This window comes from Chlorocebus sabaeus, chromosome 10 (assembly GCF_047675955.1).
Source record: "Chlorocebus sabaeus isolate Y175 chromosome 10, mChlSab1.0.hap1, whole genome shotgun sequence".
Taxonomy (NCBI): Eukaryota; Metazoa; Chordata; class Mammalia; order Primates; family Cercopithecidae; genus Chlorocebus; species Chlorocebus sabaeus.
Window position 1 is genome coordinate 119,869,875 of NC_132913.1, and position 14,973 is coordinate 119,884,847.

A 14,973-nucleotide genomic window follows, 5' to 3' on the forward strand; every position below is an offset into this window, starting at 1 on the left:
CCAGCTGGCCCCGTGGTCCGCAGGTCACCACCTGGGCCCTGTGTCTGGCTTTGAATTTCCTAACATCCAGAGTGCCCTGGGAGTACAGTGTCCAGCCCGTTGTGTGCAGTAAATGTGGTGTTCCTAACCTGGAGCTGGGCAGAAGAGGAAGGACAGAGTCCCCCTGCGGACCCTCGGGGCTCTGTGTCCTGAAGTTCAAGCCTAGGTCACCCTGCAGTGGGCCCAGCCCTGCCTGCACTGACAGATGGCACCAGCAGGAGGCGCAGTGCTCCACTGCCACCGTTCTCTGTCCCCACCTCAGTGCAGTCAGCCCTGGACCCCCTACCGCCTGCTCACCTTAGCACACACAGCCACAGGCCCTCCCAGCTCCAGCCCCTGGCCCCCGGTCACTCTCACCTGCTGCTTTAGCCAGAGATGGCCTGGCAGGGCCTCCCTGAAGCTCCCTCCAGCCAGGCAGGGGTGGGCCAGGGATGAGGGCCAAGGGCTGCCTCCAAGCAGTGAAGCCCTCCAGGGTGGGAGGGCAGGCGGCCCCCTCTGTGTCCCACCCCCCTTAGTCCTGGCGAGCCCTCCCCTGCCTCCTGCAGTGCCCCCTGCCCTCATCTGTGTCCCCTGGGCTCCCCCAGCACTGCAGCCTCCCGGGTGGGGTTTCAGGACCCCCAGGCCCTCCCAGCTCACCCAGACCCCCTCCTGTGGCTCTGCTTTCTGGCACCACCTTCCCTCCCTTGGGGACAACCACAGTGGGGAGAGGTGGGGCTCTACCTGTCCCACTAATGCAGGGGTGCTGGCCTTCTGGGGTCCTTTTGAGAACTTGATGAAAGCTATAAGTTTACACCCAAGAAATTCTCTGGCACCGTTTTCACCAACATCGTTCCCCGAAGGTGGAGCCAGGCTCCTGGGTTGCATTTTGTAAGCCTTGGGAGCTCTCAGGATGTGTCAGGGACATGTGACCTCCGACTCCCTCAGCTCTGCCCTGATCCAGAGCATTCATCCTGGAGCAGGCCCCCATTGCTGGCGGGCAAGCAGAGGCTTCCAGAGGCTGAGGGAGGGGCCTGGGGTCCTGCTGCAGGGACCAAGACAGAGCTGCGCCTCAGCATCAGCCCCTGCCATCCTTGTCTCCTCCCAGCCAGGCTCTGCACAGGTCATCACTATCTTCAGCCTGGTGGAGGGAGTCCTGCGGGCAGCCATGGCCCTCTAGTATAGTGCTGTCCTGAAGTGGCCGGGCACCCAGGGCCACCTGGGCCCTGAGGAGGAGGAGGGGGAGGACTGAGGTTACCAGGCCCTGCTGCCTTTTAGAAATAGGAACTGTCGACACCAAGGGGAATTTTTAATTCTGTTTTTAAAATGTTTAAATTTTTCAAATTTAAATTTAATGTTTTAAATTATTAAATTTAATTTAAATGTTTTTAGAAACAGGGCCTCGCTCTGTCACCCAGGCTCAGGGTATGGTGGTACCATCACCGCTCAAGTAGTTTCAAAATTCTGACCTCATACCGTCCTCTTGCCTCAGCCTCCCGAGTAACTGGGGCTGCAGGCCTGTGCCACCATGCCCAGCTGTTTTTGGGCTTTTGTTTTGGAAAAATGGGATTTTGCTTTATTGCCCAGGCTGGTCTCAAACTCCTCAGCTCAAGCAATCCTCTTGCCTTGGCCTCTCAAAGTGTTGGGATGATAGGTGTGAGCCTCTGTGCCTGACCTGTTTTTTTTTTTATTTCTGGATTTTATTTTATGTTTGCCTCTCAGTTTTTAAGCAAACTGCAAGGAAGATGGTGGGGCTAGAAGGAAGGCTGAGGCCTGCCCAGCAACGGCCCAGCACCCCTCTGAGTGGCCTACCCCCCTTTTCCCCGCACTGCCCTCCTCTGCTAAAGGAATGAGGGCTTTTCAGCAAATCCATGTCAGGGAATAAAATCAAGTGTGGAGTGCCACCTGGTGTGTGGGGCGCCCCTGGGAAGCCTGGGCAGTGGAATGCCCCTTGCACCCAGGGCAAGGGACACAGCTCAGGCTCCACACCTCACTGCTGAGCCGATGTCACCACCCGGAGCCTTCCTGTCAGTTCCAGCACGATTCAGAGTCGGCTACGTGGCAGATTGATGCCGGAGTCTCATTCTGCCTGGTTAAAAATGGAATTAGTATGCAGGAATTAGTGCTGAGAGCACCCCGTCACCCTGACGCATGTGACTGTCCAACCCTGCCCCCGCTTCCTCCTGCACCAGCTGTGCAGGGCCTGGTGGGGGTCATGGGTCCTGCAACACCCTCTCCCCACAGTTCCTCAAGCAGCACTCTGTGAGGCCCTGTGCCCAGCTCTGGTGTGAGTTGGTGCCCTGGCAGCGCTAAGGGAGACTGGACAGAGAAGCTGGCCTGGGCCTGGTAGAGGGGAGGAGGGCCCTCAAGTGCGTTCCCAACCAGGAGGGGAAACCGGCTCCTGGTGACACAGCCTGGCCCCATTGCCCACCCAGTGTCCCGAGTACCCACGGATCCCACCTGCCTCGGGTCCCGGGCAGAGCTGGCCGGCCACTGGGCAGTCCCTTCCCCAGCCAGCCCGACCCCAGCCTGCCCTCCTTCCCCCTCCGTGGGGGAAGCTCCGTGGCTTGGCTTCCCCGAGAGCTGCCAGAAACTAGGATGAAAGCCGCAGTGAGCACGGCCTCTGCTCCCCCGCACCATGTCCTGGGGTGTCGGGATTAACAAGCTCATTTGATCTGGTTACAGTGAATTTTCTTCAAAGAAACACTCAATCGGGTCCCTTGTCAGAGTGCCTCGCAGCGCCTGAACGATGGTGACTGGGCACGGCTGCCTTTGTTCTGCCACCATCAGACAGGGCTGGCTGTGGGAGGTGACCAAAGACGTCCCCGCCCCTGCCCTTGGAGCCTTTCCCTCCTCCAGGGCTCAGCCACCTCAGGTGGCCTTCAGTCTGTGCGTCCTGCCACCCCCGAGATGTCCCAGAGGCCACGGTCACCCCATCTGTTCCTGCCCCCAGAACCTTCTCCTGGAGCCAAGTATCTGCAGGGACAGACAAGTGAGCGTCTGGGGGTTTGGTGCTGGGGTGTAGAAGGCTGTGGGGTGCTGCCCTGCCCCAGGCAGCCTGACTGTGAGAGCCCCAAACAGGAGACATCCCAGCCCCTTCCCCTCCCCTCCACGCTGTGGCAGTGGGTACTGTTGATGTGTGGCACGTTCTTGGATTGTGCATTTCTCTGATGAACTGCATCTGTTGCCAGTAGAAAGATGCTAACATGTCTTTGGCTCAAGATCGACACTGCTCTTGGCTCCGGTTGGGACGTCAACTATTGCTACAGAGCAGTAATGGTTAAAAATAAGATTTTTGAATTTATTAAAATATTTTTGGCTGGGCATGATGGCTCACACCTGTAATCCCAACACTGGGGGACCGAGGCGGGTGGATCACCTGAGGTCAGGAGTTTGAGACCAGCCTGACCAACACGGTGAAACCCCATCTCTACTAAAAATAAAAAATTAGCCGAGTGTGGTGGTGGGTGCCTGTAATCCCAGTTACTCGGGAGGCTGAGGCAGGAGAATCACTTGACCGGCAGGCAGAGGTTGCAGTGAGCAGGATTGCGCCACTGCACTCCAACCTGAGCGACAGAGCAAGACTCTATCTCTAATAAATAAATTAAATAAATAAATAAATAAATAAATAAATAAATAAATAAAATAAAATTGAAAACTTGCCAATAAGGGAGTGAAACTCTTACCTTGAACAGGGTCCCTAAAGCTAGCCCAGTTTTGGCCATGTCTGCAGTGATTAATTTGTGATTCATTTCAAAAGAATCCTCAGGCTCCACAATCTGGGGATGGTCAGTGTGTTTTCATTATGTGTGAGCAAAGGACAGAAGCATGTGCATCCTGGGTAGCATGAACCATTTCTCCCATCCCAGGATGTCCTGCCACTTGAGGGATTTTCCTCCCCAGAAACAGAAGCTGGATCATACACAAAACAATGAGGAGATGCAGTACCTGGTCTCCCTGAGTGTTTCCCACAGGCTCTAGTTCTCTGAAGACGTGCCTCTCGGCTCTTTGAAACTGTGGAACTAAGTTGGACATGGTGGCATGAGCCTGTAATCCCAGCACTTTGGGAGGCCAAATGAGGCAGGGGGATCGCTTGAGGCCAGGAATTGGAGGCTGCAGTGAACTTTGATCCCGCCACTGCACTCCAGCCTGGGCAAAAGAGCAAGACCCCGTCTTCATATACACACACACACGTATATATGTGTGTGTGTGTATATATATACGTATATATGTGTGTATATATGTATATATATACATACACACACATGCGCGCACACACACACATATTGTGGTGTAAGCCAAAATCGTGCCATTGCATTCCAGCCTGGGCAACAAGAGTGAAACTCCATCTAAAATATATATATATATACACACACACACAATATTTTTACAATTAAATTTTGAGGCCGGGCGTGTTGGCTCACACCTGTAATCCCAGCACTTTGGGAGGCCGAGGTGGCCGTATCATTTGAGCTCAGGAGTTTGAGACCATCCTGGCCAACATGGTGAAACCCCGTCTCTACTAAAAATACAAAAATTAGCCGGGCGTGGTGGTACATGCCTGTAATCCCAGCTACTCGGGAGGCTGAGGCAGGACAATCACTTGAACCTGAGGTGGAGGTTGCGGTGAGCCAACATTGAGCCACTGGACTCCAGCCTGGGTGACAGAGCGAGACTCTTATCTCAAATTAAAAAAAAAAAAAAAAGAATAAATAAATAAATTTTGAAACCAGGGGACCAAGTTCTGTTGAAGACCTGGAAATTCCAGCAGGCCAAGTATCAGAGCAATCACCGTGGTCGGCCCTTTTGAGGTGTTGCTGAGAACCCACTCATCTGTGGGTGTTGCAGATTTACTACACTCAGATAAAGCCAGTGTTTCTGGAGTTCCTCCAGGAGAAACTGGCAGAGTTCAAAGCCCAGCCAAAGACCCTAAGACATCATAAAGGGAACACGCGCTTTTCTGGCTGTTATTGTTCTCCAGCACCTTCCTGCCTCTGGATGGAAGGACAGCTCACTGCTTAGTATTTCACAAGCTCTTGCTTCATCCACCAGCTCATCCACTGTTGGAGGTGTCACTGAAGTCAATCTGTCCTGGATCACAGCGACCTCTTAACCCAACAGTTCACAGCTTTTTACATGTCCCTACCTGAACATCCAAAGACCTCTAAAAGAATTGTGGACTGAGTACTCCTTACACGTACCCTTTTAGGGACCACGAAGCCCCCGTTTCTATTGGGCATCCCAGATGGGCTACTCCCTTACCCTTCCCAAAAGAAGGCAAGCTCCTCTTTTCCCTTGCTGGTGAGCCAGACAGCACTCCATCTGACTGGCAGGTAATGACTCAGGAAGTCTTTCGGGCAGGCGTGGCTTTGCCTGGATGTAGTAATAACCTAACCGATCCCTGGTTAGAAAAGACAGCTGTAGTGACTGCTGCTACCCGAGACACAGATAGATCTGTGCTCCTGAGGGCTGCCCTGTGGATCAAAGCAAGCCAAATGGCAGCTACTATGGCTGCCCAGCAAGTCCCTAGACTCCTTAGCTGGAGTAGTTTTATTATTATTATTATTATTGAGACAGAGTCTCGCTTAGTTACCCAGGCTGGAGTACAGTGGTGCAATCTCGGCTCACTGCCACCCCCGCCTCCCGGGTTCGAGCGATTCTGCTGCCTCAGCCTCCCGTGTAGCTGGGATTACTGGCGTGTACCACCATAAATACCCTGCTAATTTTTGTATTTTTAGTAGAGATGGGGTTTCACCATACTGGAGAGGCTGGTCTCAAACTCCTAGCCTCAAGTGATCCACTCACCTCAGCCTCCCAAAGTGCTGGGATTACAGGCGTGAGCCACCATGCCCAGCCTGGAGCAGTTTTAGATAACTGCATAGCTGTGCACCATTTGCGTGCTGAACAAGGGGAGTATGTGGAATCGCCAGCTCGTCTTGCTGTTCCCACAGTAATGCATCAACTGAAGTAGACAAGCATGCTGAAATGACAAGGCAGCAAGCTTCCAGGTGGCAGAGACTGCTTTTCAGGGGTCTCTGGGTTTTTTTGTCGTTTTGTTTTGTTTTGGCAGCTGCCCAGGCTGCAGTAGACTGACACAGTCTCAGCTCACTGCAGCCTCGACCTCCTGGGTTCAAGCAATCCTCCCACCTCAGCCTCCCAAGTAGCTGGGACTACAGGCATATGCCACCATGCCCAGCTGATTTCTACATTTTTTGGTAGAGACAGGGTCTTGCCATGTTGCCCAGGCTGGTCTCAAAGTCCTGGGTTCCAGCAAACAACCCACCTCGGACTCCTATAAAGGCGTGAGTCACTGCAGGAGGCCGAGGCAGGAGAATTGCTGACATATCCAGTTTCTTAGAAAAAAACATTTAATAGAGACTTACGAACAGAAGCTATGTCTGAGTCTCAGGTGGCGGTGAGGCAAGATGGTAGCTTTACCCCCCCAAGACCGAGGGCCACAGGGGAGGGGCGATCTCAAAGGGATGTGTAGGACAATTGAAATATGATAACATCAAAGTTGTTTTGTCCTAAGGGCAGGATTTACAGGAAGTAGGTGCTCCTGCACAAGAAACACGACATGAACGGGAAATCTCAGAGGCCCTCCGAGAACTGGCATTCATCAATGTGGCTGATTAGCCCCCAAGATGGAATTGCTTTGACACCCACACCACCTAAAATAATCTGGAGTGCTGTTGACAGCTGATGTGAGACTTCAGTTCTTGTCTTCTTAGCTTAAAATAATTTAAACAAGAGACGCAATAGCAAAGGAGATGCGGCATGCAATAATTTATTGCAAAAGAAAAAGAATATCTTGAAAGTGAAGTGCAGAATAGGCAGAGAGAAGAATTCAGGGCGGGCTGCTCATAAAGACGAGACAGCAAAGGTTGGCACTCGGGAGACTCCCTTTATGGAAATCTTACATGATTATTCATGAGGGGGTGGGAAGAGGTGTCGCTAGTAAGCATGTTCTGGGTGGTCCTCTGGGTGCACATGTGAGTAGCTGTACATGCTCGTTCATGCGTCGCATGTCTCATTAGCTTCTTAAATCTCCACCCAGGGTGTGCTTTTTACTATTATGAGCAAAGGGTCAGTTTGAGGATAGGTAAAATCAAAACGCGCATGTTCTCTAGAAAGAAAAATCCCCACTGAAGATAGCTTTGCTTGAATGAGCTGAATTACAATTCGAATGCTGAGGCTTATTGTGTTGACTGTGTGGTCACCACGCTTGCTGCATCCCAAGAACATGGTCACTTCCTTGATTACCTATCCTGTTTCAGTACCACCCTTTGGAAATATGCGCATGTCACATTTTGAAAAATACTGTCTGAGATGAAAATGGAAAATGCAGCGGGAACAGTTGCATCTAATCTGGATCAAATGGCCAGCTTGTTCCTTCCTTTCCTTCTTTCCTTCTGAGATATGCCAAACATTAAAACTGCATACAACAGAAAGATATGGCCTGAAGAAGAGTTACAGAATTGAACGCCAAAGCAATACCACTCAGATCAAGAAACTGACTACGGCCAGGATCTCCCCATATGTACCCCGCCCCTCCATTCAGACCCCACTTCTTCCTTCCCCACCAAAGGGACCCATTGACTTTGTGTTGTGTGTGTGTGTGTGTGTGTGTATGTGTGTGTGTGTGTGTGTTTTCTGAGACAGAGTCTTGCTCTGTAGCCCAGGATGGAGTGCAGTGGGGGAATCACGGCTCACTCTGCAGCCTTAACCTCCTGCGCCCAAGCAATTCTCCCACCTCAGCCTCCCGAGTAGCAGGGACTACAGGTGTGTGCCACCTTGCCCATTTAATTTTTGCATTTTTGGTAGAAATGGGGTTTCACCATGTTGCCCAGGCTGGTCTGGAAGTCCCAGGCTTATGCCTCACCTCCCAAAGTGCTGTGATTACAGGTGTGAGCCTCCACCCCCAGCGCGGCCTAAATTTTTTGACACTCCTTTTCTTTTAATAGGTTTTGGCCAGGTGCAGTGGCTCACACCTGTAATCCCAGCACTTTGGGAAGCTGAGGTGGGCAGATCGCTTGAGGTCAGGAGTTCGAGACCAGCCTGGCCAACATGGTGAAACCTCGTCTCTATTAAAAATACAAAAATTAGCCTGGCGCAGTGGCTTACACCTGTAATCCCAACACTTTGGAAGGCCAAGGCAGGTAGATTGCCTGAAGTCAGGAGTTCGAGACCAGCTTGGTCAACATGGTGAAACCCCATCTCCACTAAAAATGCAAAATGAGTCAGTTTTGGTAGCGGGTGCCTGCAATCCCAGCTACTCAGGAGGCTGAGGCAGGAGAATCCCTTGAACCTGGGAGGCGGAGGTTGCAGTGAGCAGAGATCTCACCATTACACTCCAACCTGGGTGACAGAGCGAGACTCCATCTCCAAAACAAGTAAATAAACAAAAACAAAAAAAATAAAAATACAAAAATTAGCTGGGCATGGTGGCAGGCGCCTGTAATCCCAGCTACTCAAGAGGCTGAGGCAGGAGAATCGCTTGAACCTGGGAGGTGGAGGTTTCAGTGAGCCGAGATGGCATCACTGCACTCCAGCCTGTGGGACAGAACAGGACTCCATCTCAAAAAATCATAAATAAATAAATAAATAAATAAAATAAAATAGAAACAGGGTCTCGCTATGTTGCTCACTATGTGGTGAATTTTGTCAGGCGCCTGAGCAAGACTGGAGACCAGACACACGCCAGTGTCACTCGCAGAAAACAAAGGATACTTGTCCACATTCAAAGTCTATGATGACACCCTGGCCACATGGGAATGCTTGGTCACCCTGCCTCCTACCTTCATGCCAGAGTCGCCTGTCATAATGTCTGGTTACAGCCCTTCCTCTGAGACCCAGGGATTTCAATGCAGAAGCAGCAGGTCTTCCCGGGCTGGAGGAAGATATAAAGCCTCCATTCCTGGGATTCTTGGTTGCTGTTACCTGGGGCAAGGGGAGGCCCAGGCTGTGGCATGTATTCTCTGAGGATCGGTCGTCTTGGTCCTTCTGCTCTCTGGGAAGGAAGGGCTGGTCCTGTAGGGCCCCATCTGGATCCCTTAGCACCCTCTACCACCTGGTGCCGTTGGGGATACCAAGCTCTGTGCAGTCCAGACCATGTTCCAGCTCAGTGCCCACCTTACAGGTATGTGCCACCACGCCTGGCTAATTTTGTAGTTTTTAGTAGAGATGGGATTTATCCATGTTGGTCAGGCTGGTCTTGAACTCCCAACCTCAGGTGATCCACCTGCCTCAGCCTCCCAAAGTGGCCGGACAGGGCTGAATTCGCCCCCTCACCAGCTACTGCCAACCACGGATGAATGGCTTCTGCCTGCCTCCTGCCCTCCAGATCTTACCAGGGCATCTCACTGGGAAATATGGTGACAGCCCTTGCCACTCAGGGGACAGCATGGCAGGGGCTGGGAATGAATGTTGTTGCCAAACGACAACACCCAGCTGGGCCCAGTGGCTCACACTTGTGATCCCAGTGGTCTGAGAGGCTGAGGCGGGAGGATCACTTGAAGCCAGGAGTTTGAGAGCAGCCTGGGCAACATAGTGAGACTCTACAAAAAAAATTTAGCTAGGCATGGTGGCTGGTGCCAATAAGCCCAGCTACTGGGGAGGCTGAAGCTAAGGCTTAGGCAGTGAGCCATGATCACGCCACTGCAGTCCAGCCTGGTGACAGAATGAGACCATGTCTCAAAAAAAAAAAAAAAAAAGAAGAAGGAGAGTGCAGTGGCTCATGTCTGTAATCCAGACACTTTGGGAGGCTGAGATGTGAGGATCTCTTGGGCCCAAGGGGCTCGAGACCAGCCTGGGCAACATAACAAAACCATGTCTTTACACAAAATAAAAAATGAGTCAGGTGTGGTGGCACATGCCATTGGTCCCAGCGACATGAGAGGCAGAGGTGGAAAGATAGCTTGAGCCTGGGAGGTCACAAGCTGCAGGGAGCCGCAACCCAGCCATCGCACTCCAACCTGGCTGACAGAACGGGGTCCTGTCTCCAAAACCAAAACAATCCCGCTTGAAAAATAATCGTGGGGATGGCTGCAAAAGCTCCTGACGGCCTTAAGCTTGGAGTGAATCAATGAATTAATTAAGGACCTGCCTGTTAGTGAGTCTCCTCTGAAATTTAGCCCAGAAATATCGTAACTCAGCAAGATGAAGCAGGACGTAGAGGGAACTAAGGGGGCAACAAGCAGGAGGCAGGAAGGCCCCATGAGGGTGACGTCTTCCCTGAGAGCCCCAGGACGACCAGCGGGAAGCCAGGCGGGGTGCAGGCAGGAGGACCCGGGAAAGCTTGGCGTGAGGGGAAGTCTGTCGGGGTGGTGTGGAGTGGGGCAGGGAAGGCAGAGGCTGGGCAGCAGGTAAGGTCCCCTGGGTTCTGGGGGCCAAGCCTGGGGCTCAGGGTGAGCAGGCCTGAGTGCGGAAGGGGCTGCTGTGGTTGGGCTGGGGTGGACTCTCCCCCACCTGCGTCATCCAAACATTATTGTGAGTGCATCTACACAAACACCTACACAATCACACACAGAATGTGAGCAATGGGCAGGACTGGCTCAGTGTTGTCAGTGTTGTCATCATTGGACCCACAGCTGCCCACAGCCCTAGAGCTCTGGGCCCGGATTCCTGCCAGCCCCACCTGTCCAGGCCAAGGCCAGATGATGGAGCAAGGGGGTGCCAGGGCAGCAAAGCCCCCCACGTGCCCCTTTCCCACTGGGCCCAGGCTCCTGGCATCAGTAGGCTGAACCCAGGCCCTGGCCCGGGCTGTGTGCTTCCAGCCTCCCCTCCTCTCGACACCAGAACAGAGCCTGGCCCCAGCTGCTGGGAAATACAGAAAAAAATGGGTGAATGAATGAGTGACAGGGCGTCTTGTTCCACACAAGACACAGTGAGCAGGGGGAGGGGGAGGGGTTCCTGGCTGCAGGGTGCACACCACACTCACCCAGATGGCATCTGTACCCAAAACCCCACCCTTCCCTGAGCGACACCTGCTCCCACCCTGAGCTGCCTTTCTCAGGACCCCAACCCCAGCCTGGCCCAGCCCAGCCGCACCCTGCCACTCCCTTGAGTCAGTGTGGCTTCATGTCAAGAGGCTGGGCGGGGTCAAGGTGGCAACAAGGGGAGAAGCTGGGACACAGTTCTCCCTGATTTAAACCCAGGCAGCCTGGAGTGCAGCTCATGCTCCATACCCGGAATTCCTGCCACCCCACTCTCCTGCTGCCCTGCAGACATGCGGGGGCCCTGGGTGCTGCTGCTGCTGCTGCTGGCCCTGAGGCTACAGGTCTCCCTGGGCATCATCCCAGGTAATGAGGCTCCCCTAGCTGCCCCTACACACACACACAGGGCACCCTTCAGCCCAGGCTGACCTGATCTTTGCTCTCCCCCTGGCCAGTTGAGGAGGAGAACCCAAACTTCTGGAACCGCCAGGCAGCCGAGGCCCTGGGTGCCGCCAAGAAGCTGCAGCCCATACAGACAGCTGCCAAGAACCTCATCATCTTCCTGGGCGATGGTGAGTGAGCAAGGCCTGTCCAGCCCCGCAGCCCTCACAGCCCCAGCGCCCGGACTCTCAGTGGTTCCAGGACAACCCTGGGGGGCCCAAGCCTCACACACTTCTGTTCCTTCAGGGATGGGGGTGTCTACGGTGACAGCCGCCAGGATCCTAAAGGGGCAGAAGAAGGACAAACTGGGGCCTGAGACCCCCCTGGCCATGGACTACTTCCCATACGTGGCTCTGTCCAAGGTAAGGGCTGGGCCGCCTTAGAGTCTTCCAAGCAGAGAAGGGTATCCTGGCTATGGAGTGCGGTAGGGCGGAGGGACCCTAAACAGCTGGGCCTCCAGTAAGGAGCTGGGGGCAGTTGGAATCCCGGAGGACAGAGATCAGGGTCTGTGTGTCTGCCCCAGAGAAGAGCTCAGAGTGTCTCTGTCCCCAGACATACAATGTAGACAAGCATGTGCCAGACAGTGCAGCCACAGCCACGGCCTACCTGTGCGGGGTCAAGGGCAACTTCCAGACCATCGGCTTGAGTGCAGCTGCCCGCTTTAACCAGTGCAACACGACACATGGCAACGAGGTCGTCTCTGTGATGAACCGGGCCAAGAAAGCAGGTGGGCTGGGGCCGACTTCGGGATCAGGGCCAGGTCACAGACTTTGGTCACATATCCTGACCTCTGTCACCCTTAGGGAAGTCAGTGGGAGTAGTGACCACCACACGGGTGCAGCACGCCTCACCAGCCGGTGCCTACGCCCACACGGTGAACCGCAACTGGTACTCGGATGCCAACATGCCTGGCTCGGCCCGCCGGGAGGGCTGCAAGGACATTGCCACGCAGCTCATTTCCAACATGGACATTGACGTGCGACCCCAGGGCCAAGGGTTGGGGCTGGGCAGAGAGTAGCAGGGGGCACCAGCTCAGACCCAGGCAACCAACAGCCTGATCTGGGCCAGCAGGGTCTAGAGGTGGGGTTGGGGGCATAGAAGGTGCAGCCCAGGCCGGGCCATTCCCACAGCCTTGGGGAGGGGAGCCAGGGGCTGTGCAGGAGGAAGTGGCACAGGGCCAGCCAGGCCCCAAACCCACGTGACCTATCCTCTGTTCTCAGGTGATCCTAGGTGGAGGCCGAAAGTACATGTTTCGCATGGGGGCCCCAGACCCTGAGTACCCTCATGACTACAGCCAGGATGGGACCAGGATGGATGGGAAGAACCTGGTGCAGGAATGGCTGGCGAAGCACCAGGTGACGGGGGCTGGCCAGTGCAGGAGACACAGCAAGGGGAGGGCAGAGGTGTGGGGCTCAGGGCTGTGGGCTGAGGTCTGGCCTCTCCTTCCCTGCAGGGTGCCCGGTACGTGTGGAACCGCACTGAGCTCATGCAGGGTTCCTTGGACCCGTCTGTGACCCACCTCATGGGTAATGACCCCCTTCCTGCCCTGGCATCCCTCAGACAGCCTCAGATAGCACCTTCTGAACCTGTGTACACGTCTGCCAGCACCCTCCCACCCCCAGCCTGCCAGTCACCATGGGACCCCTTGTCCCACAGGTCTCTTTGAGCCTGGAGACATGAAATACGAGATCCACCGAGACCCCACACTGGACCCCTCCCTGATGGAGATGACAGAGGCTGCCCTGCGCCTGCTAAGCAGGAACCCCCGCGGCTTCTTCCTCTTCGTGGAGGGTGCGTGGTGGCCCCTGGGGAGTGGGGATTGGGGTTTGGAGCAGGGCAGGTTCAGCACCACCCCTCTCTGGCCTTCCTGCAGGCGGTCGCATCGACCATGGTCATCACGAAAGCAGGGCCTACCGGGCACTGACTGAGGCGGTCATGTTCGACGACGCCATTGAGAGGGCGGGCCAGCTCACCAGCGAGGAGGACACGCTGACCCTCGTCACCGCTGACCACTCTCACGTCTTCTCCTTTGGTGGCTACCCCCTGCGAGGGAGCTCTATCTTCGGTAGGCCTGGGGAGAGTGGCAGGTGCTGCTGCTGCATCAATTACGTGGATGAAATCTGAGCCTCAGTCACCTCCTCTGTCAAATGGGAGTAATGCTGGCACCAGCCCTGTAGGGTCTCCTGAGGACTAAGCCCCTGACCAGGCAAAAAGTGGCGGTGCCTTGCACGTGGGAGGCACTCCACAGCTGTGTTCAGCTCAACCACAGGGACCCCTCTCTCTGCAGGGCTGGCACCCGGCAAGGCCCAGGACAGGAAGGCCTACACGGCCCTCCTATATGGCAACGGTCCAGGCTATGTGCTCAAGGACGGCGCCCGGCCGGATGTTGCCGAGAGCCAGAGCGGTGAGTGCCGCGGGGTCGCCCCCTGAGGGGGACCAGGGTGCCAGGGATGTGGGACTGGTGGGAAGAGGTCACCTCCTGTCTGCCTGGAACTGAACCATCCTACCGGAACTGAACCCTCCTACCAGGGAGCCCCGAGTACCGGCAGCAGTCGGCAGTGCCCCTGGACGAAGAGACACACGCAGGCGAGGACGTGGCGGTGTTCGCTCGCGGCCCGCAGGCGCACCTGGTTCATGGTGTGCAGGAGCAGAGCTTCGTAGCCCACGTCATGGCCTTTGCCGCCTGTCTGGAGCCCTACACGGCCTGCGACCTGGCGCCCCCTGCCGGCACCACCGACGCCGCACACCCTGGGCGCTCCGCGGTCCCTGAGTCCCTGCCTCTTCTAGCCGGGGCCCTGCTGCTGCTAGGGACGGTCACTGCTCCCTGAGTGTCCCGTCCCTGGGGCTCCCGCTTCCCCATCTCGGAATTCTCCTGCTTCCCACCTCCTGTCGTCCTGCCCGGCCTCCACCCCGAGTCGTCACCCCCGAAGTCACCACACAGATGTCCTGCCATGGAACCTTCACCTCCTCGTGCACCCTGGGGACTGAGCCCATGACACCAAAGCTGCCCCTTGGCTACTCCTGGACTCCCTGCCCGACCCCAGGGACTGCAGGTTGTGCCCTGTGGCTGCCTGCACCCCAGGAAAGAAGGGAGCTCAGGCCATCCAGCCCCCACCTACAGTCCTTTGGTACCAGGCAGGCTCCCTTCCCGGAGAAGAGAAGCACCCAGTCCCCGACCCAGACCTTTGCTTCAGTCCTTGAATCACTTGTGGGACTTGAGGACTCGGGAGCTTCAGGACGCCTGGAGAAGTGTGGTTTCCTGCCACCCTGCCAGCCAAGCAGGCTGCTGGGGTGGGGAACTCCAGGGGGATTTTGACACAGCCTTTGGCTGCCCCTCACTGAGCTAATTCCACACTCCTGTACCCCTCCAAGGGGCCCACTGCCTCATGGCAGAGGCTTGCCCCAAATCACAACTACTCAGATGTTTCATACCTCCAAATGCCAATTTCAGCACCCAACTGAGATCCAACGAGCTCCTGGGTGCAGGGCAGCAGTTGAGAGCCAAAGGTCCCTCCCCAGACATCTGGACACTGGGCATAGATTTCTCAACAAGGAAGACTCCCCTGCCTCCCCAGGGCCTCCA

The 14,973-nt window shown here is 55.3% G+C and overlaps 1 protein-coding gene across 1 annotated transcript; it reads left to right on the forward strand.

Annotated features, from left to right (window-relative positions):
• Window positions 1–6,426: 6,426 nt before the first annotated feature.
• ALPP (alkaline phosphatase, placental) lies at window positions 6,427–14,738 on the forward strand. Its single transcript, XM_038001377.2, has 11 exons — window positions 6,427–11,315; window positions 11,405–11,521; window positions 11,637–11,752; window positions 11,943–12,117; window positions 12,194–12,366; window positions 12,611–12,745; window positions 12,844–12,916; window positions 13,047–13,181; window positions 13,264–13,455; window positions 13,678–13,794; window positions 13,920–14,738. Exons 1-11 carry the CDS (start codon window positions 11,243–11,245, stop codon window positions 14,216–14,218), a joined length of 1,605 nt encoding a protein of 534 aa, XP_037857305.2. The 5' UTR covers window positions 6,427–11,242; the 3' UTR covers window positions 14,219–14,738.
• The last annotated feature ends 235 nt before the right edge of the window (window positions 14,739–14,973 follow it).